Source organism: Athene noctua, chromosome 1 (genome assembly GCF_965140245.1).
Source record: "Athene noctua chromosome 1, bAthNoc1.hap1.1, whole genome shotgun sequence".
In the NCBI taxonomy this organism is placed as follows: domain Eukaryota; kingdom Metazoa; phylum Chordata; class Aves; order Strigiformes; family Strigidae; genus Athene; species Athene noctua.
This window is the reverse complement of record NC_134037.1, coordinates 76,131,930-76,157,526: the sequence shown is the minus strand read 5'-3', so window position 1 is coordinate 76,157,526 and position 25,597 is coordinate 76,131,930. Positions and strand designations below refer to the sequence as shown.

At 36.8% G+C, this 25,597-nt stretch overlaps 1 protein-coding gene across 5 annotated transcripts in view; it reads left to right on the top strand.

Moving 5' to 3' along the window:
- Positions 1–25,597, top strand: part of UTRN (utrophin) — a 384,959-nt gene that overhangs the window by 128,811 nt on the left and 230,551 nt on the right. For 4 of the 5 annotated variants that reach the window (XM_074896615.1, XM_074896617.1, XM_074896614.1 and 1 more), the window contains 14 exons: positions 634–762; positions 928–1,098; positions 1,662–1,811; positions 3,017–3,154; positions 3,948–4,100; positions 10,418–10,609; positions 12,418–12,590; positions 16,549–16,699; positions 17,946–18,121; positions 19,240–19,375; positions 20,736–20,885; positions 22,053–22,140; positions 23,706–23,911; positions 25,007–25,124. In XM_074896615.1, the coding sequence (XP_074752716.1) occupies positions 634–762; positions 928–1,098; positions 1,662–1,811; positions 3,017–3,154; positions 3,948–4,100; positions 10,418–10,609; positions 12,418–12,590; positions 16,549–16,699; positions 17,946–18,121; positions 19,240–19,375; positions 20,736–20,885; positions 22,053–22,140; positions 23,706–23,911; positions 25,007–25,124 (2,131 nt within the window). The remainder of the gene's footprint in view (positions 1–633; positions 763–927; positions 1,099–1,661; positions 1,812–3,016; positions 3,155–3,947; positions 4,101–10,417; positions 10,610–12,417; positions 12,591–16,548; positions 16,700–17,945; positions 18,122–19,239; positions 19,376–20,735; positions 20,886–22,052; positions 22,141–23,705; positions 23,912–25,006; positions 25,125–25,597) is intronic. The other variant, XM_074896616.1, reaches the window with a different exon arrangement.

The window sequence follows — 25,597 nt, the reverse complement described above, 5'->3', positions numbered from 1 at the left end:
AGAACAATGTGGTGTTTCTGTCTGTGGTACCTAATGTTACAGTTTCTGACTTCATATGAAAGCATACCTAATTAAAACATCTACAGTGTGGTGACTTTTCTTAAGAGGAAGAAATATTTTAATGTAATCAGTAAAATATCAAAACTTGACTAATACAATTTGTAGGTTTTGGTCTAATCCCCTTTCAGTTAAAAAAAACCCCAACAACCACCACGCATAAAGTGTACTGCTTTATCTTCTAATAACTGAAAAAAATCGTGGGTTTTTTGGTCAGCTGAGATGTTGTGGTCTGGCTATAATGTTGTAATACATTGTATTTAGTTGGACAAACCACCTCAGCTATTTCTGTTTCCCTTTCTATGAATTAGGAACAGTAATATCGAAGGGTCTAGAATGAAAATTGAATGCTTGTAAATACTGAATGTGAAAGGTACAACTTCAGTTTAAGTGTTCCTTTCCAAGGTGTATCCATAATGCTTTATTACGTTGATCTTTTTACTCATAATAGTGGTTTTGCCGGGGTTGTCTTTTTTGGTGTGTGATTTTTGTTGGGTGTGTTTGGGTTTTGTTTTGAGGTGTTTTGTGCCATTTAAGTTTCTCATATTGATACTTTTTTTTCCCATCTTTTTCCAGAATCATCAGAGCCAACTAGAAATTTTTGATGAAAATGTTGCCCACATAAGTACTTGGTTGTATCAGGCTGAAGCGTTGCTGGATGAGATTGAGAAAAAGTCAGCAAGCAAAAAGGAGGAAACTGTGAAGGTAGGAAATATCTCTGTCAAGTAACCACTTCTGGATTCTAAATGAAGTCAAGTCAGGTCTGCTGCCTGTTTCTTCTTTTTTTTTTTTTTTTTTTTTTTTTTTTTTTTTTTCAAATATTGTTTTCCTTTCCTAAGGTAACCGTTCACTTTTTCTTTCACTTCTTAGCGCTTAACATCTGAATTAGATGATGTTAGTCTTCGAGTGGATAATGTGCGTGATCAGGCTATCATCCTAATGAATGGTCGGGGGGTGTCGTGCCGTGAACTTGTTGAACCCAAACTGGCAGAACTGAATCGTAACTTTGAGAAGGTCTCTCAGCACATCAAAAGTGCCAAGGTGAGGTTGAGCAAGTCCCAAAACATGCTTGGGGGGGGTCTATGCCAAAATGATGGCAAATAGCTTTAGGGGATAGATTTTTGTGTTAGAACAACACTTTGCTGCTTTTATTCTCTTCAGTGTAGCTATTTATATGTGAAAAATGGACACGCTTATTTTAGACCAAGTGCTTCTTTTTTCTGAGTAGCAGATGATAACTTGAGTTGCAAGGGAAAATTTACAAGTAAGTGTGTGTTATAAAGATTCAGGAAAACTGTATATATTGTAGTACATACGTGAACCACTGAACAACACCATAACCTAATGTGACTGGAGGGGTTTTTTTGTTTTGAAACTAAAATGCTCAGATTGAAGTCTGAAGGTAGAAGTTTGGTATTACCTATCAACACTGTATCCATGTTAACTCTCAGTGTCAGATCAAACAAGTATGGAAATGTTTTTTTTACGCTGATATCTGATGATCCTATGAACTGGTATGCATGTTCATGGAGAATTGGTTTAAGTCATTTAACTGTGTATGACAGCTCCAACTAAATTTTCAGCTTGTTTGTTTTGCTTTGCAGATGCTTGTTGGACAAGAACGACTTCCTGTCATGTCAGAGCCCTGTGAAGTCAGAGTAGCTTTTCCAGACCTGGAAAAATTTGAGTGTGACATACAGAATATGTTAAAAGCTGTGGAAAAGCATCTGGAGTTGAGTGGGGAAGATGAAAAGGTTTGTGAACAATGGAAGAATTAAATAATTAACCAACTCCCTTTCTATTTTGTCCACATGTTACGTTCTTTCAGACTTCAAGGGGGAATTCTCCTACAAAAGTCTTTTTAAGACAGGAGTAGAAAATGAAGGGAGTTATTAGGTTGCTGGAAACGCTGTACATACTTTTCCCATAGCTGCTGCTGCCGCCTATTGGCTGGTGCACTGAGAGTAGCTAGTCATACATCAGTCTGTATTTTCATCATGGTTTTATATAACTCTGGTAGTGAACTTTGATTTTTATTTATCTTCTCTCCTCTCAAAGTAGCTGTTTATAAGGAATTCTTCCTGTAAGAGTAATAGGGTGCAAAACATTATTTCTTCATATCTAACTGTCTGAAATTATGTTGAAATAGCTGAGACTATTACTATGTATTTAGCTATTTTGGGGCTCTATTACATTGGGTAGATATTTTTTCACTTTAAACTGGTATCATATAAATCACAGTGCATAGGTCAGGTCAGTGGATGCTTGTGGGATGAGGTGCAAAGGAAAGTGTTATGTCTCATGGCAAGTCCAAATAAGAACTTGGAACAAAATTTATCATTTTATAGATATTTATCTAGGATCTGCTATCGTTGCTATAGAACTGTCATACTTTTTGCCTCTTGTTGACAGTAGCCTTGTTGGCTACAGAATTGGATAAAGTCCTGCCAGGCCACCATATATGCCTTCCTTTTAATGAAATATAAACTGAGCTGGAAAGCTGAATATAAGTCTGTGGAAAATGGCATGTATGCTACAGAAAACAATTTTTAAAAGGCCTCTATGGAAAGACCTATTGTTATAGAACATATACTTCCTTTCGTGCATACTTACTACGTTTTTGTTTTCTTGCTATTCTGCTCTGGGCTTACTTGTTATTGTCAAGAAATGTTTAGAATACGCATGGAGTTTAAGTCATAGCACCCTCTTGCTGTTGCTGCCTATTGCTGGCTTACTAAGTGAGTTTCCTTCAGGGCGTCTCTTTATGAAGTTTATGGGATGACCAAGCTGGATTTTTGGATTTGGTAGTTGTGGAGGAGAATCTCTGCTTGAATTTGGCTCAAATTTGGATAATAAAATAACAGTTTGGTACCATTACTGTTAATATCTGAGCAGATAAATTAATTTTGGAAAGCGTAGTTGAGCTTTCTGTGGATAATAGAGACTTCTGTAATTTTAGCTGGATCAAGAAAGAGCTCAGATTGAAGAAGTTTTACAGAGGGGAGGGCAGTTGTTACAGCAGCCTATGGAGGACCATAAGAGAGAGAAGATCCGCATACAGCTGTTGCTTCTGCAGAAAAAGTACAACAGTGTGCAGGTATGTTTATGGCAGTTATTGCAGTTAAAGCTCATTTATGGAATTCTCCTTTTGGCATCCTACTTACAACCTGGTTATGACTTCTTTTAGTGTGTAAGATTCTCTGGGGAAGAGTTAAATGTGTGTACGCTAATCTGACTCTGAATCTTTGCAATTTCAAAATATGAATTTTGTCATTCTAAAGTTTTGGGGAGTGGGTTTGATTTTTAAAATCCTTTTCACAGCTTCACAGAGGGCCCCCTATATGTGCAGACAGTGGGGTATTTGCTTCACATGTTTTTGCTGGCCCTCCAGCAGAGGTTTGTCGCCACCACCAGACTGTTGGAAGAGTGGCTACATAGACATTTACACAAACGTATTCACTGAGTTCTTGGCTGAAGAGGTTTGTGTGAACATGAGTTCCTCTTGCTTTCTATAGAGGGTATTATCAGCAATTGTGGATGCTAGTATGTTGTGGTGCTTTCATACAAGTGCCATATGAAAAATGGCTTTGTGTAGAACAAAGGGGATCTGTATTCTTACAGTCCTTTCAGCTCACATGTTTGAATCATATTAGAGTTGGTAAGGTGAAATGTAGCTCAAAGACAGGGTAAGTCCCTCGGGCTGACTTTGATTACATGTATGTGCAGATAAATAGAACATAGCTATTTTAAAAAATAAATGCCCACTACTGCATAATTTAGAATTTGCTTTTTCAAATGAATGCCTCAAGTATTTTTGTTTTTCAAATAGATAAGACCTGTTCACTACTTCCCTCTTCTTATACGATATTTTCCCAATATCTGGATTTTAGGAATATAGGTCGTTTCAAAGGAGGCAGGTGGTAGAACTCTCTCCAGTGTTTTCCCAGTATAAGAAGGAACATGATAGTCTAATGAAGTGGCTGGATGAGGCTGAGCACCGTCTGTCAGGGCTGCAAGGTGTGGAAGATGAACAAAAACTACAGGTAAATGAGACTCTTAAACAGAGTGAATGTTATGTATGAGCTTTAGAGATTCATGTATTAGGGTTTTATAGCTGTTCTTTTGACACCTTCTTGGAAAGAAGTGTTTTCAAAAGGATGGCATTCATTTTTCATGAGGAAATTTGTCTGCATGTACTGGTTTGGGATTTCTACATAGTCATCATAGGTCCAAAATATCCCAGTCATCACGCCCAAGTCTTGGAGTGTGATCTGAGCAGTGTGGCTGAATCAGGACAGTTTCTCTTGCCAGTCCTGCTCATGGGGATTATACTTAGCTCGTTTCGATATACTGGCTCAAACAGCCTGATTCAATGCCTGGTTGGTGCAGGTATTATAAAAGCCTTGTTTGAGGCTTAAATGCAGGGCCTCTGCATCCTGTGGTTGGGAATATTGCAACTACTCTGATGTCGCCTTTCTCTGCCTCAAGTGCTTAGGGAGTGATAACTACCCTCATGTGATTGATATTACTGTACACAGTGAAGGTTAATAAAAATGACAAAGGTTGAAGTATTTCTGATGGGAAGATTATGTGTGATAATGTGTGTGTGTGTCTTGGCAAACAATTTCACAAGTGATTTAATAGGAAGTCAAGGTGTGATAAAATTTACTGCCCAGAAAGCTGTATGCCTTAATTGTTGAGGGTACAGATACTTTCAGTGTTTTTTTCTTGTTTTGTTGTGGTTTTGTAGGTTTTTTGGTGGTTTTTTAAAAATTTTATTTCTCCTTTTCATCCTTCAGAACACTTTGGCTGCATGGTAATTGCATTAATATTTTAGGCAATAACAGTGAGGAACCTTGTGAAGCAGTAAGTAATTTCTTGGACAAGCATGGGGGCTAGGCAATCTGTCAAATACCTTTCAGTTTCTGCATATGAAGTTTCATAATTAAAACCAATCAATCTCTTTTTGGACCGCTCTGTAACTTTTTAACCCAGCACCAGTTAACTTGAAGGCAGGAGTAGAATGCTCTGGTTCCCTGCGAGACTCACACCACGAGATCATAGTGTGCTTCTCCTCACTCACAGTGGTAGTGCTGTGTGCCTTCAGCTGCCTATGATCGCTGTCAACCTATGGCAGATGGTCTGCTCATTCACAGAAGCTATTCAATATCAACTATGAAAGTAAACCTTTTAAATCTGTTTCTCTTCAGAGAGAATTATAATTTTTCAAGTTATAAGCCTTTCATGCAGAGCTGGGCAGCAAAGATGGCCCCAGGGTCTGTTTAACTGTCCAACTTCTGACTGCTCTCTTGGGTCCCCAGTGGTCACTCCTGGTGTACTGTGGTACTTGCACATGAGCTCCTTGGGACCTTATTGATGCCAGCAAATTTGTTTGAAGGAGATGGATACACATTTAAAGTAAAGCAACATGACTGAGTTTTTCTGTTTGACCATCAGCTGCTTTGAGTGAATCAATTACTGGATTGAAAAGGGAAGAAGGTGCACCTGTATGGTTCCCTGCTAATGGGAGCAATCCAGTTGTGCCATGGACTGGTCTTCCTTGTTGCTATTGGTCTCGCTGCAGGTTGACTGATCTTATCTAAGGAAGATTCTTGGCCTCCTATAAAGCTTTTGTCTTTAGGAATATACTGTAGCTAATCCCTGGTTCTGTTTGATCCATTCCTGGATTACTGCATCTTGGTATCTGGGTGGTGAATGCATAATACCATGTAAATATGGATTACCATAGCAAATACAATAGACTATTGATGGAGAAACATTATCTTTACTCAGAATTAGTTGTGTAAAAAATATCCTTATACTTCACAAGTAGTTTCTTGTCTGAGTCAGCTAGGCTTCCAGAGAGGTACCACAGAGGTTTTCATTACTGCTGTGGAACTTGGGAAGTGCAGTCCTTGCTTCATATGCCTGTGCCTCCAGCTTTTTGATATTTGAGTGCTAAGCCAGCCTGTCTCAAGTGACCTTACTTTACTTTTATGGCTTGTTCTTTCACCTGCTTTACTAATTGATTTTGAACACCAAAAATGATATGGGACCATATCGTTTCTAAAGGGAGAAATAGTATTTCTAAATGCCATCATTATTTTAGATGAACACAGATGCTACAGAGTTTTCTCAGAGCCACCCAGCTTGACTTACCCTCAGCACCAGGGGGGACCGTAATGCTAAAATTCTGTAACAGAAACTGCCCCTCCCCAGTTTTTACCATCTATTCTGTGTTTGAACACCCTCACTCTCCCTCTTTAGTTGGTAGGGATGTCCTGATGAAGGAGAAGGAAAACCCTAGATGTATCCGTAGGGCCTCCAGACTACCAAATAGCAAATTGCAGTGTTTTTGCTCGTCTCTGGTCAGGACTGAAAAGCACTAAATAATTTCTTGATCCACTGGTGTGCAGCTGGCTCAACCCCTCACCTTCATGTAAGGAAGTTGCAGTGAGCAGAGGAAGAGAAACTAGTGTTTGGGGAAAGAAAGATTTTGGCCACCAAGCTGGGGAGTAGACTCCAATTAAGGTTTTATGTAATACATTATTTATGTTTTTGTAAATGAGTGTGGAGGAGATGACTTAGTTATGGTGGTTGAAGATCATATATCTCTATATATTGTTTTGATGACAGTAGCTGGATCATAAATATTCCTTATTATGTATGTTTATAGGGATTATAGAGTTAAGTGTCTCTGAAATACTGGTAACCCTTCCGCATAGCAGTTACTTCTGAATTGCCCTTGTTTTGCCACTAGTCTGTTGGCTGTAGAAGCCTGCATTGGAAGTTTGTATCTCCTTGAGTTCCTTCTCTTCTAACTTTGCTTTAGTATTTATTTAAATTGCTCTGTTCTGACTTTGCTCAAAATGAGGGAAAGGAAAAATTAAACCTTAAATTGCAGAGGTAATTAGTTGACTGACGTTTCTGAGAGATTTTTCCAGATTTTAGAAAACCATTTTGCAGATAGTAAGTAAATTTTATGCTGCGGGCACAGTTCAGTTCTTCCTACAAACTGAAACACATTCACGGTCTTGAAGGCTCTTGAAGTATTATCCCTGTAATAAAGAAAACATGTTTGTTTGCCTATTGTGCTTTTTTTAATGAAAGGTTCTGGGTTACTTATATATGAACCATTAACTACATTGCCCATAAATCTGTTGCTTACTGACTGCTTTAACCCAGAAGAACAAAAAAAATGGACATGATATTTTAGGTTTGGAAAACCCTTTCCTAGACAACTGCTATGAAATATTTTGAGTGTGAGAGAGAAGGGGCATGGAATGCTTAAGAAGTAAGCATTTCTCACCAAAGGGGTATTTATTTGCAAAGATAAGTAATGTCTGGTGAGCTGCGATTAGGCTTTCGGTTAAAATGTATACATACGTACTTAAGCATGCAAGGTAAATGATTTAATTTTATGCCAATTTCTTGGGCAGTATTTTCCATGATCCATTTGAAAGCAAGTCAGAGTATATGCTTGAGTTGAATTTTTGGTAGACTTTGTTTCAAAATAAGTGTAAAAAGGGAAAGGGGAAGAAATTCTGAAACTAAATTCTGAATTGCAGGTCAAACTAGATGGTAAGTACAGAAGGAAACAAATTTTTATTTGGCCACTGAGTTACAACTATTTTTAGGAGCTCTCATTGAGAGGCTTTATTTAGAGAATGTACACTAGTAACTGAGTATTCCCCCTTTTCCCCAGTCCTATATTTTTCCTAGTATTTAGAGAGATCAACTTTAATAAAAAAAAAAAAAAAAAGGATATTAAGTCATCTAGTTAAATTGCCTCCTAAATAATCTTTGATTAACTTTTTATTAGTGCATCCTTAAGAAAAGGGTTTGCTTGCATGCTTTTTTAATTAAAAAAGCCCCCACACCCAAACCCCTAAAAAAGTCTTCTGTGACATTTAGGTGATTGATTTGTGTGAGAGAGTTATGTCAAACTTCTGCTCTTCCATTTCTTAGTACATTAAACTGCATTTTAGAAGCTGCCAGTCTGCAATGCAAGTTAGAGAACAGCTGAACAATTAAAACTTGGCTGCAGTAAAGCACTAATGTGTTTATAACACATATATATGTTCACCTTTAAGAAGGGAAGAGTTGTGAAAAGAGGAAACAATCTCAGTCATGGGAGGCAACTGGAGGAGATTAGCAATGAGGGGTGTGCTCTGCAGGAACAGCACCAGGACGAATTAATTCACAGCTTTGCAGAAGAGGGGCAACCTGGCCCAGGATGGTGCTGCTGAGGAAACAGGAAGTTTCAGTATATGTCACTGTTGGCAGCAAGTGGAGAACAAGTTTGCTGCGTGCCAGCAGATGCTGTTTCGAATCTTGTGCAAGTTTTTTCTAATGAGAGATAAAGCAATGTGTGAAGTAGAAAGATAATGAAGTCTAGTAACCTGTTCATTTGGTTGAAGCCTAGATTCTGGACTGCTGCCTGTGTGAGAATAGGACTTGTGGGATGATGGAGAGTTAAAGAAACTGCCTTGTGAAGATGTTGCACGTGGCAGTGCTGCAGCAGGTATCCTGGTGTTTGCTCAAAGCCAGGCTTGTTCCACGTTGCTGTGGAAAATATACTTTGAGTTGTAGAAGCTCTGTCTCATTTCTTTGGAGCAGGGGCCTCTCCTTCCACAGGAAATCATACCACTTAAGCCTTGGGCTTTTTCTCCAAATTGCAATGATGGAACCTGACAAAATATATACAGCGCCTCAGGAAAATGTGTTTGAGAAACATTGGGGACCAAGGTGCTGGATTTGTAGCTAAAGCATATGGAGTAGTTTGTTTTTTACTGTGGTGCTTGCTTGCTGTGCTGTTACTGAATCAAAAGCAATGCTGAGTATTTTATGATGCTTGTCTATAATACTTGTTTTCAGTAGACTCAATTTATGCTTCCGTGCCTGTACATCTTATTTATTTGGTGTGCAGTGAATGACTGAAAACATACCATGTTTGGTGGCAAAGGTCTTGTGGAAGTACAGCTGTCCCCAGTTTCAATACAGGAATGTCTACTTTAAAAAACAAACCAAAAAAGCCCCAAACACATAACAAATAAAATCCTTAGGAGCATTCAGAGGAGAAATCCTGAATGGTGAATACATGAACATACCTTTTCTGCTGCAGTCTTCTTTCCTTTTGCACTACATAGGCAGTGTATGTTAGATTCTCGTTAATCCGTGTGACATCGTTGAAATGCTCAGAAACATGTGGAGGAGGACGATACAGACAGGTATTTGCAAACAACTTTGTTAGTGGGGCTTAATATTTTAGTGGTTGTCAGCTGTGCTAGTGATTTCCATGTGTGCATCAAGCCTGGACTAATTGCAAAGTAAAATTCACTGCCTGAAATCACGGGTGAACATATGTTTATTCTTCACACTCTTAAGTGTGTTCTCAGCTGTTAGTAAATCTTGCAGTCAAGTGTCTCTGCCTCAGATTCACTGGGTGCAGGATGGTGGCTCAGAAGTTACTTGAATTCTTTAGTATTTGGAGGTGGGTTTAGTTTTTCATTTAGAGATTTGAAGAACTGGGCTGTTTTCAGAGATGGTAATAGAATCCTGTTGGACGAGAAACGTTTTCAGTAAAAATCTGCTTTCAGTCTTCAGAGTATCTGCTTCACCTGCCTCTGATACATTTGCCAGGCATGGCAGAGTATAGCTTCTTGCAGCTGGCTTCCTAGTGCTTCCGATCCAGGACATCCTTTATGATCCAAGAGAAAGCTGCATTAAATTACTGTTCTTGCTTTCTTATCTGCTAACATGGTACTTGGCTAGATAGTCTGGTGTTACAGCCCGAGCAGATAACAGCTGCCAAGCTCTTGAGGAGTTAGGGTCTCTTATTGCTAAAAAATATATATAGGTACTGGTGGAGCACTATTTTTTAAAAAAAATGGTTGGGAAATATGAGTGGGGGTGTTTATTGAAAAGAGTGTGGAGAGGGAAAAGTCTGCTTCAGTAAATTGGTGACTTCTGAGAGTCCTTGATGATGAAGGAAAGCAACAGTGGGCTGTAATCAGAACTAGGTACAGACTTGATCAAGAAGTGTAATTTCTGGACATGGGGAAGGCGTCAAGGTGAGAGAAACAGCAGTACCCTTCCCACTCCCCCAGAGTTTTAATAAAGTGTAATACAGGGTCACTGTGAAGCATGGTATCTACTGTTTTCTAACTTCTTTTATAAATGTAAAAACAGTTCTCTGAAGGACTTGCAGCTTTCTGGATTCCTGTAACTTTGCTAGAAAGGGGTTTGTTTTGTCCTTTAATGTAGAAAAGTACTTATTCTGAATATAATCTACTGATTTAGGACTTTTTCATAAAATTGTTTGTTCTTTGAAATATAAAATGAGCTTTCATGTTTTTAGGCAATCCCTGTCCAGCAGAGGTTAAAAGGCCACCATGCCCCAGGAGTTAGGACCTTACCTTTTTCAGCTGAATATTTGGTTGAAATCAACAAAGTCTTGCTGGCTATGGCTGATGTTGAGCTGCTGCTGAATTCACCGGAGCTGAATACTGGCATCTATGAGGATTTTTCAGCTCAGGAAGATTCACTGAAGGTACTGCATATCTAAGCATTATACTGAGAGGGGAGAAGGGAATGGTCAAAGAAAGAAGGCCACCTTAACAACTGTACAGCTGTATTTGTGTTGTTTTCTCAGTATATACTGGATCAATATGCACTGAAATTAAACAATGAGACAGTTTCATGGTTATTTTTTCTTTCTTTGCGGAATCTGGAAACAAAGGGGAGCAGCATGGAAGCTGGGTGGGAGTTGGGGGAGAAGGACTTAACTTCTTTTGTTGGAGAAACTTGTGGTTTTGTCACATAGTCTACATAATATGTAGATAAATCATAAAGCTAATCTTTTTACATTCCTGCTTGGTCTCATTAATGCAGCTGCTGTTCTGTGTCGTGTAAAAATAATTACTCACATGGGAAGAGGGAAAAAGGGTAATTCTTGACTTGTATGAAGCTATATATAAGGCCACAAGACAACAGTACCTGTTCTGATAGGCAAAGCATCAGTATGTGCTCAATTTTAAGCTCCCACTTCTCATTGTCAGCTAGCGAGTTTACCTGTGCGATTAATGATGAGGAAGTAGTTAAGGATTTGCACTTCTTCAAAAGCGGATGAAGAAGGTTTGAAAATACTGAATCCTGCTATCAAATGTCAGTTAAGTATGTAGAAATCTGAGTCATTGTTAATTTTGAGTGTGCAAAGGAGCATGATACAGAGATTCCCACATAAAACATCTTATGGAGCTGGGAATTGCACATGGTGTGGTGCAGTGTAGATGTACCTCTGTGGGTTGAGAAGCATAGTGGGGTCTGTGTGTTCTTATAGTTGGGACAAGTCAGACTTGACCTCTCACCAGGAGCTAATCAGCTGTTTCTGTAGCTGTTATACAGGTCATTTAAAAGCTTTTCAGTCCACTTTTTTGACCTGCTTTTCTTTATGGTGTATACATGCTTTCATTTTTTGTATTTGTTTTTTTGGCATAGTTTTCAAAAGCAATAGGGAAATGACAAAGTGGGTGACTCCTCTGTTTTGCTGATGAGATTATCTTGTCCTTGTTTACTCTACTGTGCTCTGAGTACAATTAGGAGTGTTTATGTTAAGATTGGCTTAAAATACCTCATTTTGGTGCAAGTCTCCTGTCTGATTTTGAAATGTATTTTCTAAGGATGTTTTCAGAAGAAGCAAATAGCAGAGCATAGAATTTAGAAGTATTACTGTTTTAAATTAAAAATAAGTAAATTCCACTGTTTGCATGGACTGTTTGTCCTCTGGATACCAAGGCCGTCTTAGAACAGCATCTGCTTTAAAGTTATTTTTGCATCATAGTTCAATGCTATTGGAGATAGATTGATTTAACTTTGTCATTTAAATCTAAAACTTCCATGTAGCCTATGCTTTTGCAGTTCTGTGCATATGGGAGATCACGTGAAGCATAATAAAGTCATGTTTTGTGGCTCATTTTTTACATGAGTATGTATTATGTGCATGTATTATGTACAGTGTCTTCATAACATGGGCAGATTTGTTTAATAATGATAATACTGGTCTTTTGAGAAGTATGGTGTGCCCCTTTACTTCAGGAACAGATTGGATATATAAAGTATTTCATCCTCTTCATAAAAATGCTGAGGAGGACACATGCTTCAAAAGGTGCCATGGACTATTCAGTTCAGTTGCTAAAACTGATTTAATGTGTAAACTGCTGATGCTGATGGTCATGATCTTATTGTGGATATTGAATTTTGGAACTGTATTTTGAAGAGATTAGTTTTTGGTCTATTTATTTCTTCATTTCCTGCTGGTGTTGACTTTATTAACATCTTGTGTCATTACTGTGCTTGCAGAACATAAAAGATATTTTGGATAAACTTGGGGATCAAATTGCAGTCATACACGAGAAGCAGCCTGATGTTATATTAGAAGCATCTGGACCTGAGGCGATACAAATAGGAGATGCTCTAACCCAGTTGAATGCAGAGTGGGACAGAATTAATAGAATGTACAATGATCGTAAGTGGTAAGTCAAGGATCTTTGGTTTCTGTGAACATGTGGTAAATATTTTACGTACTTAAATATAAGTGTTTTACAAATGTACCCTAATGATGATCAAGAGTAATCAGCTTTAATATGTTAGTATTGTACAGTAATTGCCAGTATTATTGAATGCTGAAATACTCAACATGCAAATTGTAGTTTGGGTGATTTTATGAAGCTGATTGTTTCTAATTTATAAAATAGAATATTTTGTTTACAAAACATAAAAATTTTGGTTTGTACGAATTCTGTGGCTGAGAGAACAAGAGAATATTGAAATTGGTGCTTAAGAAAAATGTATTTCCTGTTTCCTTTCCACATATATCAAATAGCTGTAATTTCACTTACGCCAAAAAAGTGTGTGTGCAGGGAGTGGGGTGGAAAATGCAAGTTAAACCAAGCTTTGATTTCCCCACCCCCCACCCCTTACAGAAGATACTCTAAACTGAAAATGCCTTATTGGTATTGTTTGTTTTTAAACATGTTAATAATAATAATAATAATCATAAATGCCATGTAATCAATCTTGAAGTGTGTCAAAGGCATTTTAAGTTGGAATTGGTGAAAATATCAAAATATGTGTTCAGGAAGTTATCACTAAGCTTGAAGGTACTGACACTGCAAATAACAGTAGACGATGAGATTGCTGCTATGTAAAAAGCCCTTAATGACTGAAAATGATTTTATGAAACTTAAAATTCAATGCAAAGGCTCATGCTGTAGTTAATTTGCTTTTACAGTATTTGTTCTTTAATGGTGATATAAGGTTAATGCAGAAGTTTTAGAGAGCATAAAGTGATGTCTAGCCATGTACACTTGCCTTGTAGCACCAGAAATCTGGTATCAAACACATTTGGTAATGTATTTTAAAGATACGTTTTTAGAAAGAGTGTGCATTACATAAGCTGATGTTTTCAACTCTTTCTGAGTACTGGTGCGTGTGTAGGAGTGTTAAAAATTGGTTGGTGGTATTGTCAAAGTAGACTTCTGAAAATTCTGGATTGGTGAAGCATCAAGATTTCTAATAACTCAGGAGGAACTGCTGTTTTACTTTTTAAAATCTGAAAACATATAGTGGTGCCACCTAGGGTACCACTTTTCATACTCTTGCTGACTGCCTGTGGTTAGGAGATAACTAACTGCTCCAGAATCTAGTGCTCGTCTGTGTTTATACACCTGCATCTATTTTATTGTCTTCATAGGTGTGATGCATGCAAAGATTTAGTTATGGCTTTTTTACCCCCTTTAACTTATTTGAAAAACTTTATTATCCCTTTGTAAGTTTGAATTTCATTTAGTACTTAAATTTGAATACCCAAGTAGCCAGGGTTAGCCAGAAAACTAGTCTTCCCATTGAAAAGGATAAGCGTATTGAAGAGTGAGTTCAATGTTCATGATTAGCTGTCAAAATTCAACAGATTAGCTCTTCACTTGGTTCATTGAATACAAATTAATCTTGAACTTCATAAAAGTTTCTAAAGCTCTACATCTTAAGAAGAATAATATTGGCTGTGATTTTCATACAAAAGGGACTACTGGACATGCAGTTTAGGCTACATGGTATGTAGCTTCCTGAATATGCTCAAGTGCTGCAATTTTAATAGAATATTAACTTTAATGAAGACAATATTAGTATCGATATTAAAACGCTGTATTTTGGCGTTACTTTGTGTTACCAAGAAGATTTCTTTTTTAACCAAGTTTATTCTTGCATTTCCTGGTGTTACCCTAAATATAAGGAAGATGGCTATAGAAGACTCTTAAATCCTTAATAATCTGGCTTTTTTCTATTTCTGAACTGGGTAAAGATTTTGACAGAATTAGGAGAAACAACATCTGAAGTCTGTGGCAAAATACTGATTTAGTTCTCGGAGGTAGTAATGATTTTGACATTGACTACCAGCTAAGTAGCGAAAACTTTGATAAAAGCTCTGATATAGCCAGATCAAGTTGAATTAAACTGCACTTAGCAAAGCTTCTAAGTGTTCAACTATATCCACTTGGTTTCAGTTTGTCTTGAACATATGTGCAAAGTAAAATATGTATGTGTGTATGTATGGGCCTAATGCTTCGCTGAGCTGTTTGTAACGGTGCTGGTTTGCTAGTTCTGCTCCTTCTGCTGTGGACTTGCCCCCAGTACTAAAAGTATTGATGACTTAGGAATGAGCTGTGGTTTGGAAGCAAGCAGATTCCTGTGGAGGAGGCAAGGAGTAGCCAAGTCTTGGTGCTGTAGTGACCGGAATTTGGTACTTTTATCTTTGAGCTGAGGCAGGCTGTAGTGAAACAGTAGCATGTGCATCTGACTCAAAACTGGAGTGAAACTTTGTTTCATTGCTCAAAATGCTGATGGAACTGTAGACTCATAACAGAAATGTCAGGAGTTAAAGCTTTGAATCTCAAAGTGTTTTCCTCTAATGTTCTAAAATTCTGGATTCTGAAAAAGTCATGTGTTCAGAACTCCCCCCAAAACTTACATTTTGAAGGAAGCCGATAAAATCTTTAAAACTATTTAAAGTGCTTAGAATATATCTTCTTATTAAATGTGTAATGAGATACTATTGTGAAACACTATGTTCAGTTAGACTGAAATGTACCTGAGAAATAAAAGGAGATTGAGATTTGGGGTAGTCTACAGGTTGGTCTAGTGTATTGAATTGAGTTGCGTGCGGGAAACTGAAATGGTAGAACTAGGAGGTAAGGTCAGAAAAATTTAAATAGAGATTTTAAAGGCTTTTGTCTTTATTGGAATTGGGCCATGAAAAATAATATCAAAAAAGCCCTGTATGTACCAAGAAATAAGGGTGTCGATAAAAATGAGATAATTTTGATGAAAATAATCTCACTAGGAACTCTGGGATTGTTGAATTTAATTAGTGAAGAAAATAGATGCAATGGTAGCTCTTTAAAGCTTGGTTTCAGATATCTTTGATGTTATGCTGCTAATTTCAGATTGCATCTGTATGTATATATGTAGAAACCCTGGAGTCTTTGCTGTTGGAATTGTTTAAGACAAAAATGGGCTGCAGATGAGATCTTTCCTCTGTCACATTAGAGGGTCCTATCATTAACAGGAGACCTGACCTTCTATGCCTTTAAAAAGACTATTAGTTTGGAATGGGATGCTGTCCAGTCTGTTGGCATTTATGTAGATTTCATGTTGTTTGTGTCCAGTCTTGTGTCCTTTGAGACATTTGTCCTATTTCTTTCATAATGCTTTTATAATGCTGACATAGAGTTAGCAATCAGCAAATAGAAAGTGAGCCATTCTGTCTGACATGTTTTTCTTATTTAATATTCATGGGCTGGTTTTGTTAGTTTGTTAACATAGTAGAACTCTGATTTTAGTGAAAAACAACCTTCTGACTGATAATTCAGCCTATTCCATTTTAGAAAGTGTTGCTCTTCAAGTTAAGCTACACCTTAATTTGAGGCTGCAAAGATGATAATTAAATGCCTGGTAAATTATTGTGTGATTAAATTATATAAGACCTACTTCTGCGGGCCCACTTTTAATACAGTCAGTTCTGTATAATCAAAATCACCTTCACTTATTAAATTCCAGGCACCAGCACTTCATGGTTTATGAATTAAAAAAATCTGAGCAGTTAATCATATTTCATGTTCCACACTGTTTGACATCTGAACCATTTTATAATAAAGAAGAAAAGGGTTCTGCAGACCAATTTGATGCAGCTGATCAATCTTTATTTTTTAAGTGATAGAAACAAAGTTTACTTAGGACTACCCCTTTTTCCTTCAGCTGGAAGTTAGAGTCTGTGCTGTTGACTTTTACCAGCTGCTACTGTGTTAGGAAGACTCCAGTACTGGCTGCATGCTAGCCTTTCTGTTCTGCAAGGCAAGTTTCTACTCACTGGAGTAGGAATTGTAGCCTTTTCACCAAAACGACATGGATAATTTTCAATGCTTTGTTTTCAAACAGTTGCTTTGATAGAGCGATTGAGGCATGGAGGCAGTTCCACTGTGATCTCAATGACCTCTCCCATTGGATAACGGAAGCTGAAGTGTTACTAGCTGATGCCCGTGGTCCAGACGGCAGCCTGGAGCTGCAGACAGCCAGGCTGCATCAGCAGGTATGTATGATTTGTGCAAAAAATGAGCAAGCTGGAGAAAGTCTATGTTTCTGTCTAAAATTCTAGTTTTCTATATAGACATACAGGTTTGAAATGAGGCTGTGAAATTTCACTTTACAAGTGGTAGCTGTTCAGATTTCTTTTTCAACTGCAGTTTAAAATGATTCTTGGAAGAGCTTAACTCCTGCTTATAGTATGAGGTTTTATGATGACTTTTAGTATGGATGGGTTTGAGATAATTTGACAGTTCAACTGTTGGCATAATATTTGTTGTTTTATAAGTTTTATTACAGCTTTAAAATATGTTAATCAGTTAAGAAATCTAGCATATTATTTCACTTTCTACTCAATTAAAAAATGGACCGCAACAATGGTCAGTTATAACTTAGCAAATTATTTTTTAAAACTAATGATTTTGTAAGATCCTGCCTTGTGTAAGCAGTCTAGAAAAAGTGAAGATTCCAATTGCAGATGTCTTTGGTTTGATTCAGTTCTGGAATTTAATTCCCTGGTGTCTTTCTAGCTCATCATTATGGAAGAGCAGACTTTTCTGTTTAGCTAAACTACTTTTCTTCCTTTTAAATAAAGAGAATAAAACATAACTTTAAAGATCAGAATTGTTTTTTTCTTTTATCAGTAGTGGTTATCAAAGAGTTTGGTATGTTCTGCCTAACATATAGTTTTTATTTTATCCTTGTTGCTGCTTGGAGTTTTCTTCTATGACATTTTCCTTCTCTTTCTTGAATCATCTTATTTCTGATCTAATTGCAAAGAAATTTTTAATAATAATATAAGATTGTTTGGTGACCGTGGCAGTACAGCTATAATTATCCTAGCTCAAATACTATTAAGTTACAGAAATAGGAACATAGGTTATGAAAAGAACTGGTTAAAAAAAGTCATACCATCTGTTAGCACTACTAAAAAGTGCTGTACATTGAGGAAAAATCAAACATGAGTGTGGATTCTAGCACTGAGTGTTTAAATGATTTCTTGTGATCCTAAGTAGTATTCAGCAGCCTATTCTGTGTCATTATATTTTTATGACATTCATTAGAAAATTGAACTAGATTCAACAACAGACTCTTAATAACTTAAATCAACAGCATCCAATTTTAAGATGCCTATAAGTGCCCGTTTTAGTAAAATAGTATGCACCCAGGATTCATCTTGCATATTATGAGCTGCAGATCAAAGTCACTTTAGGTCAGTAATAAAATTCTGTGTGGTTTTTTTTTTCTGACAGGAACTTGAAGAGGGAGTCAACAGTCATCAGAGCAGTGTTTCAGTACTGAACAGAACTGGGGAAGGGATCATACAGAAACTGTCTGCTACAGACGGGAGCTTCCTACAGGAGAAGCTGGCAGGATTGAATAGACGCTGGAAAGCAATCACTGCAGAGGTTATGGACAGACAACAGAGGTAATATGTTAATGGGGAATTTGGATGTCTGACCAGGTCCGATGAGGAGAATCTCATCTAGAAGACTCTGGGAGAGTTAGTGCATTCTATTGCACGCTGTCATTAATCTGAACTCTCCTGACATCCAGACCTCTGTGTTTTGAACTGTCTTCTAGAAGCAATTTCTCATAAATGCACCTTCAGTTCACTGTTTAGTGAATGTTTAATACAACCCACCAAATGACAACCACAGAACTTCTTTGTTTTTAAAGTGATTTAATTGCTAAGCTAGACTTTTTAGGAAGGAATACTCAGCTACTTTCTTTGGCTGAAGCTGAACTGTAAGTATATTAACTTGATTTCTTTTTTTGCATTGTCAAAGATACACTAATTGAAACACTTGTACTATTCTTGAATTCCCACAGTACTGTAAGATCTTTAGGTCTGTTTGCAATAATTTGATCTGACTAGATATTTTCTGAACAAAATGAAAATCCATTTTGAAGTAGCCTTAAATTTATTTCAAAAGATCAAAGAGCAAGGTTGAGATAAATATATGAATTTTCAGCATATCTGGGAATCTAAGGTCTCTCCTCTGTTCTTACTGCTAAAAAAATGTATAAGGATAAATCCCTGGAATGAATAGTTATTTTTTGGAGGCTATTTATATTATTGTATGGGGTTTTTTGACTCCTGATACATTTAGAAATGTAATAAGATTTTTCTTAATTATTTAGTTTGAGAAGTTCTAATAAAGCCTTGTGTGATTTAGCAAATTCTTACCTCAGAGGGTGTAGGGACATTTCTAATACTTTCACTAACAGTGGCCTTGTAGTGGCTTACAATGATTAGGCCCAAAGATTGTCATCACTGTCACTTACGTTTAATATTTCCTGCAGACTTTTAAAAGTCGATTTTGTGACTTTAGAACCTAAATTTATCTATTCTTAAGGTGGCAGTATGTATTTGCAAGGCTCTTGCATTTTAATAACGAGGATAGAATCCTTTGAATACCAAAATGAATCCTTTAAATGCTCCAACCACTGAAAAACATGACTATGTTGCATCAAAATAATGCAGGACTGATGTGTGGTGTTCACTGCAGAAACCCATGTGGGTTTTTTGTTTTCCTTTTCAAGGCTAAAAGGAGAGAATCAGCAGCTGATAGAATACAGAAAGAAGCTTGATGAGCTGCGTTGCTGGTTGGAAAATGTAGAAAATGCTCTGGATGCAAGATTTACATTCAACCATCAAGAAAACTTGCAAGAATTACAGGCAAGATTGATTAGTGTGTATATGTGTACACACTTTTATGTCTTGTGCAAAGCATCACGACATGGCTTTTGGGGAGGTGAATTTTCACATTATAAATAGCCAAAGAAATATTATGATTGTGGGAAACCTTTGAGATGCTTCTTACCTGTGTTAAGTAATCTCAAAAAACTAAATTGGGTTGAGTTGATAACTATTTAGTCTAGCCAGAAGATAGTGGCTATGTATCAAAAAGTGAGAAATTTATGTACTAATACAGTTTAGTAAGTGGAATTTCGCTGGAGATGATGTCCCCAAGTCAACTTTGTCAAAACTAACAAAAAGATGGTAAGCTTAAACTGGTAAATAAGCACCATTGTCCCATTTACTGGGCAGCTTTAATACTTTATTACATGTGTAAGACTTTGTTTAATCTGCTTTTTAAACTACAAGGATTTTTGGAATTTCAAATAAATTGGGTGCATATGTATGTGTGCATTTTTCCTGTTTATTTTGTGTCTGGCTTTGACAACAAAATATCTTTGATTTATAGGATGTGTGAAAGAATGTTTCTGGAATCCTGAAAGAATGGAAGGAGTAGTCAATCCAACAAACCTGCTTGCTCGTTTTTTTAAAAATTAGTAATTAAAAAAAACCCCAAACAACAAAACAAACAACCTTTTGTTAGACCAAGTCAAGTGGAAGGGCTTGAACTTCCAACAAATATGTATAAACAATGTAAAGCAGTTGCAGTTGTGTTTATCTAAACAACTCCTCTCAGTTGTGTATTTGCTGTGTGACTGTTGAGAAAGTTTCATTTTTCTTTTCATCTACCTTAATATAGATGTCTGAAGTGAAACGTAGAACTAGAATGAGGGGAAAGGGCAGAATTTGCTAGAGAAACACTGATAGAGCATTATTAAGTACCCATTCTCCCTGTGAAAGCAGGAATGTGTGTGCAATTTTGGTTACGTATATTAAGGAAAGGTGAGTTTGCAATAGAACAGTACTGAGTAAGATTGCTGGTCTGTTCAGGATGGTGAAGAATTCATCTGCAAAGAAACTCAGAGCTTACCTTGTTTTGTCTAGTCAAACAAAGAACAATGAGAAGAGATATGATGATGAGAATAAGAAAGCATATAAGTACTTTGGCTATTTGCAATTTTGTAGGGTTTTCTTCAGTTAGCAATCAAAGTTGATATTTGAATAAATGTTTTAATAATTGGTAGATAGAGCATGGAAACCAAAATAGAAGCTTTACTGTTATATATTTCCAGGGAAATGTCTAAATATTGGAGTTAAAGGAAAGCTTCTCTATCCCCCTGCCCTTTACTTCAGCGCATATGCATTCTGCTGAAGTCTAAAACTCTTCTGTCCCTTTTAGGTCTTAAGTGAAGAAATGGAAGTGCAGAGAGACAAACTGGAATGGCTGAACAGAACTGAACCTGAAGTGCTTTTGGATAAAAATGTTGATCTTCATGAAAAAGACAAACTTTCCAATTGCCTGCAATCTCTCAATGTGAGGTGGAATAAGGTGTGCATTTCTTCAGCACTGGGTACCTGAAGCTGAAAATATAGTGGTGCACTTGGAATGGTGGTTTTTCCTTGTTCCCTATATCTGTGACATGTACATAAAATGTCTTGGAAGCCATGCAGACATGTTGAAGAAATGGGCCTTAATCCACGTCTATGTGAAAATACTGGTGGATATTTTTCCAATGAGTTAGTTTACTTAGCTTAGGTTTTTTGTTGATTGGCTTTCACATTGGCTTTCTTTTAAATGCTTGAATCAAAAATATTTCACTTATTTGAGGCAAATATAGTAATATATTAATTTGAAATGGAAAGAGTCACAACGAATCTTTACTGTATAGAAAGACTGAATGTTTGCTGCAGTTAGGAGGAAAACAAAAGAAGCTGTAGTAAAGCTTACTGAGAAAATCTTAATCAAGTGTGTCTGGGATTCTTTCTGAGTATAACTGCTGTAAAATAGAAGCTCTAGTGTTCACTCTCACTGGCAAGTATGAGAAGAAAAGAACTCACTGGTTGGTGTAAAACGCAAATTTTTTTTTGACAAAGGACTATAATTATTTTGGATTATGTTACAGATCAGGGAGGTAAGAATTTATTGGCAGAAGGGGCTTTTGATAGTTCAGGGTAAGAAAAACGATCTGTTTTTACCTACTCGGCTATGAGAAGGTTCCCCCCCCCCCCCCCTTTGTTATATACATTTCCATCACTGCCTTTTAAAAACTTTTGAAAAGCAAATTAGGCAAATTTGTCTTCACTACAATAGAGTTTTAGTTAAGAGTTTTTTTCTTAAATTAGTTCCCTATTTCTCTACTTTTCTGTCACTGACCACAAATCACGCTTTGCGTTGTCTTTCCTTCAAAGCGTACTCAAATAATGAGTCATAGCTTTGATGCTTAGGCAGTAAAAAACATGTAAAGAACCTGTCTACAACAATTTATTTATTTCTCTCCAAGATTTAGTTAAGACATTGGAATGTATTGAAATAACACTGAGTACCTCTTGGCAGTTTTATTGTTTTTAAATTATACCTTGAAAAAATTCATTGAAATATGTCTGAGACATGTCATTGTATCAAGTGTGGTGTAGAATATTTTGCCTTCTAATAAGTGATTACTTTGCTGTTAGTATAGGTTGTTTACTGTTTTTATTCCTCTCTTCTTGGCTGTAGGTGTTCAGAGAAGTGCCTGACCGAGTGAGAGAACTGGAGGCATTCATTGGGCAGTCTCGTCTTGTTACGCAGACAAAGCCTTCTTTAGGTAAGTGATCAATCCTTCTGTTGTGCTTAATTGTATTGAGTTTAATCCTGTTTGTGGTCAAAAATAATCCAAAAAGGAAAACCTTCCCTGTGAACTTAGATAAGTGGAAATAAGAAAAGCTCACTGCTGTGCTTGGGGTTACCTTCATGTTACTGTGGAAGAGAGTTGTTAGGGAAAAAGTCACTCTGCAGTTCAGGATTGGGCAAGTCCATTGGGGTTCCCAAATGGGGTTTTGAAATGGAGGAATGTTTTAGTAAAGCTTTAGGCCTCCTTAACAGGAGCCTGTGTACTAGGTACAGAATGAAAAACAAAATAGCTGTTTGTGACAGCCTGTTTTCCTGTGGATTTGTGCCTTGTGGTCATACTGTCTAGTAATTAAGATCCAATGCAAGCTTTCTTTACAGCTAATCATTTGTAAAGTATCTCCTGCATGCAGATTCTTTGCAGTCCTATAAGTGAAGGCCATTCTGCATCTTTCAGCTCAATAGGGACATAGCTTGGTCTTTCTCATCTGCTAGGTACTTATCTTCTTGAATGTTGTAGGGGAAGCTGTCTAAATATGATATGTTCTTGTATCAGTATCACACTGACAGTGGCTGTCTATTCAAGTTGTTGGTGGAAGATCAGCACATGCAGAGCATAAAGATGCCCAGGTCACCTCTTTAGAAAACTAGGTAAAAAAGACACCTGAAAGAATTTGTAGCCTGCACTTCAGTATATTAATTCTGTCTTTTTTTTTTTTTCAATTCATCAGCAGTAAACAAAATTTAAAGGAGAAAAACTAACTTTTGTTTGAGCCTTTCAAAACCTTAATTCAGCTTGGTTTCCTTTCATAAAGGCGTTTAAGTAAAGCTCCTGCTCCTGTATTTCATTGCTTGAGTCAAGTGTGTAATATGCTCCAGCTTGATTCTTGGAACTAGAACACAACCAAACACAGCTTCTGGAGTGAATTTCACTGTTCAGCTCATTCCTCACTTCTTTGCAGTATCAGGTTAAAAGGATAGAAAGGATGGGGCTGAACTAGTTGGCATCCGTCCCTTCTTAGGACAGTTGTGTGTTGTCAAGTCCATGAAGCGTTTATTGCAGTAGCTCAACTTACTTGTGCTTAAGTGAATTCTGAGCCAAGAGTAAGGAAGACCTTTCTGCCAGATAATACCAAAGCGAGGAAGACAATTTTAGACCTTTATTTTGAATGAAAGTATTGGGGTTTTTATGCTTGATAAGGGCCAATTCCCTTTTGTGTCTGTGTTTAACTTCAGTCCATTAGATTTAATGTAATTTTGCCTTTTCAAGTTCTCTTCTTGTTTGTTTTGTATTTAGGCTGAATAGTTTGGGTGAATCTTTAGCATGCAGTGAAATTGTTAATAGCCTTTTAAAAAAATCAAAAGCGATTTTTAATTATGTAGTTTCTGGTGGTTAAAATGCCTCAAAGACAAATTTTGCTATGCTTTCTCTGTAGATGCTGTTGCATATTTATAGGAACTACAAAAAACCACGTAATTCCCACAGTTGCACATGTGGCCCTGACTTTTTTTCTTTAACAAAACCCCCAAACTCTGTTTCAGATGTCCAAAAGGTGGTGCTAGTATCTTCTTCATTGGAAATTCCTGTTCAGACTCAGCAAGCTTTGGAACTTTCGGCACCTGCTGATCTGGATAAAACTACAACTGAGCTGGCTGACTGGTTGGTATTGATTGACCAGATGCTCAAGTCAAACATAGTCACCGTGGGAAATACTGAAGAGATCAATCGGACTATTGCACGAATGAAAGTATGTGTTTTTTTGAAGACTAGGATCGGAAAGTTGGCTTAACTTGTACATTCAGTAAAGAAATGACACGTGTTTTAAAAAAAAAAGAAACTGCAGTAAATGCGTAACTTGAAAATTAAACTTTAAATGCTGTCATTATTATACTCCCCCCTCTACTATTTCCTGTTAATTTCTGTGTCCCTATGTGAGCTAGGCACTGCTATTTTTTTTTGTTTTAAACAAAACATATAGAGAATACCTCCTGAAATAACATCTTTTGGGGAATGTATAGATAGCTTATGCTTAAGACTTTGGAGAAGCTTCATATTTGCTTGGAGGGTGACCTTTATGATCTACTCTTTAGTGGTTTCTCATGAGTTCTGTTGTGTTGTAGTTAGACTAAACTGATTTCCAGAGATGTGCTAAAATGATTAAAATGTAACATAAATGCTTATGATGTAAATACTATGCTGAGCCATGACTAAAGGCAGTATTTGCAAGATGTAGGCTACCATTAGGGTTCATTTTATTTGACCTAATATCAGCTAACATGAGTGACTGTAGAGTAAAGCTGCAGGCTAAATGGGTGCTAAACTGTTTCTGTAGGTGACTAAAATAATCTGGAATTTAAAAGAATAATGTGATGTTCAGTAACTTTGGAAACACTTTCTTTTAACTGTGTAATACTTGTGATACGGGCTTCTGGTATGTTACCATAGTGAATGAACTACTTTTTAAATATATAGTCTGATTGTTCCTTCTTGTTTGTTCCCTTCTTCATCTCTGCCCCCCCCCCCCCTATATATATAGCTTGATAAGAGGAAAATAAGTTATGAGAGTGTAAAAAATAGATACTGGAAAATATTGTGCTATGACTGCAGTAACTATGTGGTTTGTACAGGTTAACCTTCACCTCTGGATTTTCAGTAACTAATTCAGGATATTTTCGCTTTCTAAAGCGGTGCAATAATACTGTGACAATTCAAGGGTTACAGTAACAATGGGAACAGCCATCTACTCATGGTGACACGTACATGTTTTGTCTACAAATAATACAGATGATGTTAACTAAATTCTGCTTTTTGGACTTAAAAATCATATCCTAATTCTCAACAGATAACAAAGGCAGATTTGGACCAACGACATCCTCAGCTTGATTCTGTTTTTACATTGGCTCAGAATTTGAAAAATAAAACTTCCAGTTCAGACATTAGGACAGTGATCACAGAAAAATGTAAGTTTCTCCATTCTGTGTTTCCAAATAGAATGTTTCCATGGCAGTAAAAAAAATCTTCATATCTTTTTCTGAAATGCTTGATTTTGAGACTAGTTGAAGTTGCCTTCCTTGAGCAAACTGAAAACCTAGCAGTTAAGTGGCTTTTACTCTGACAGTTTAATGAAAATTCCTGGAACAAGAGTTGCCACTTGTTTTCTTGACAGGCCATTTTTTCAAGTACAAAGGTAAATATTTTTGCTGCGATTTCAAAATATCTTATGAAAAATTCGAGTTACTTGAAAGCCACAGACCCAGGGATGAAGATTTTTTAAATTATTATTTATTGATAAAAGGAACTAATTGTATATCTTTATTTTTGTTGAGCCATGATGCACTGGACAGTTAGTGAAAAGCGTAAATGGATCAACTTAGGCCAATAATTTTGTGTACATACTTTGAATATTGTTGACTGAGAATAGTAGAACTTTTAA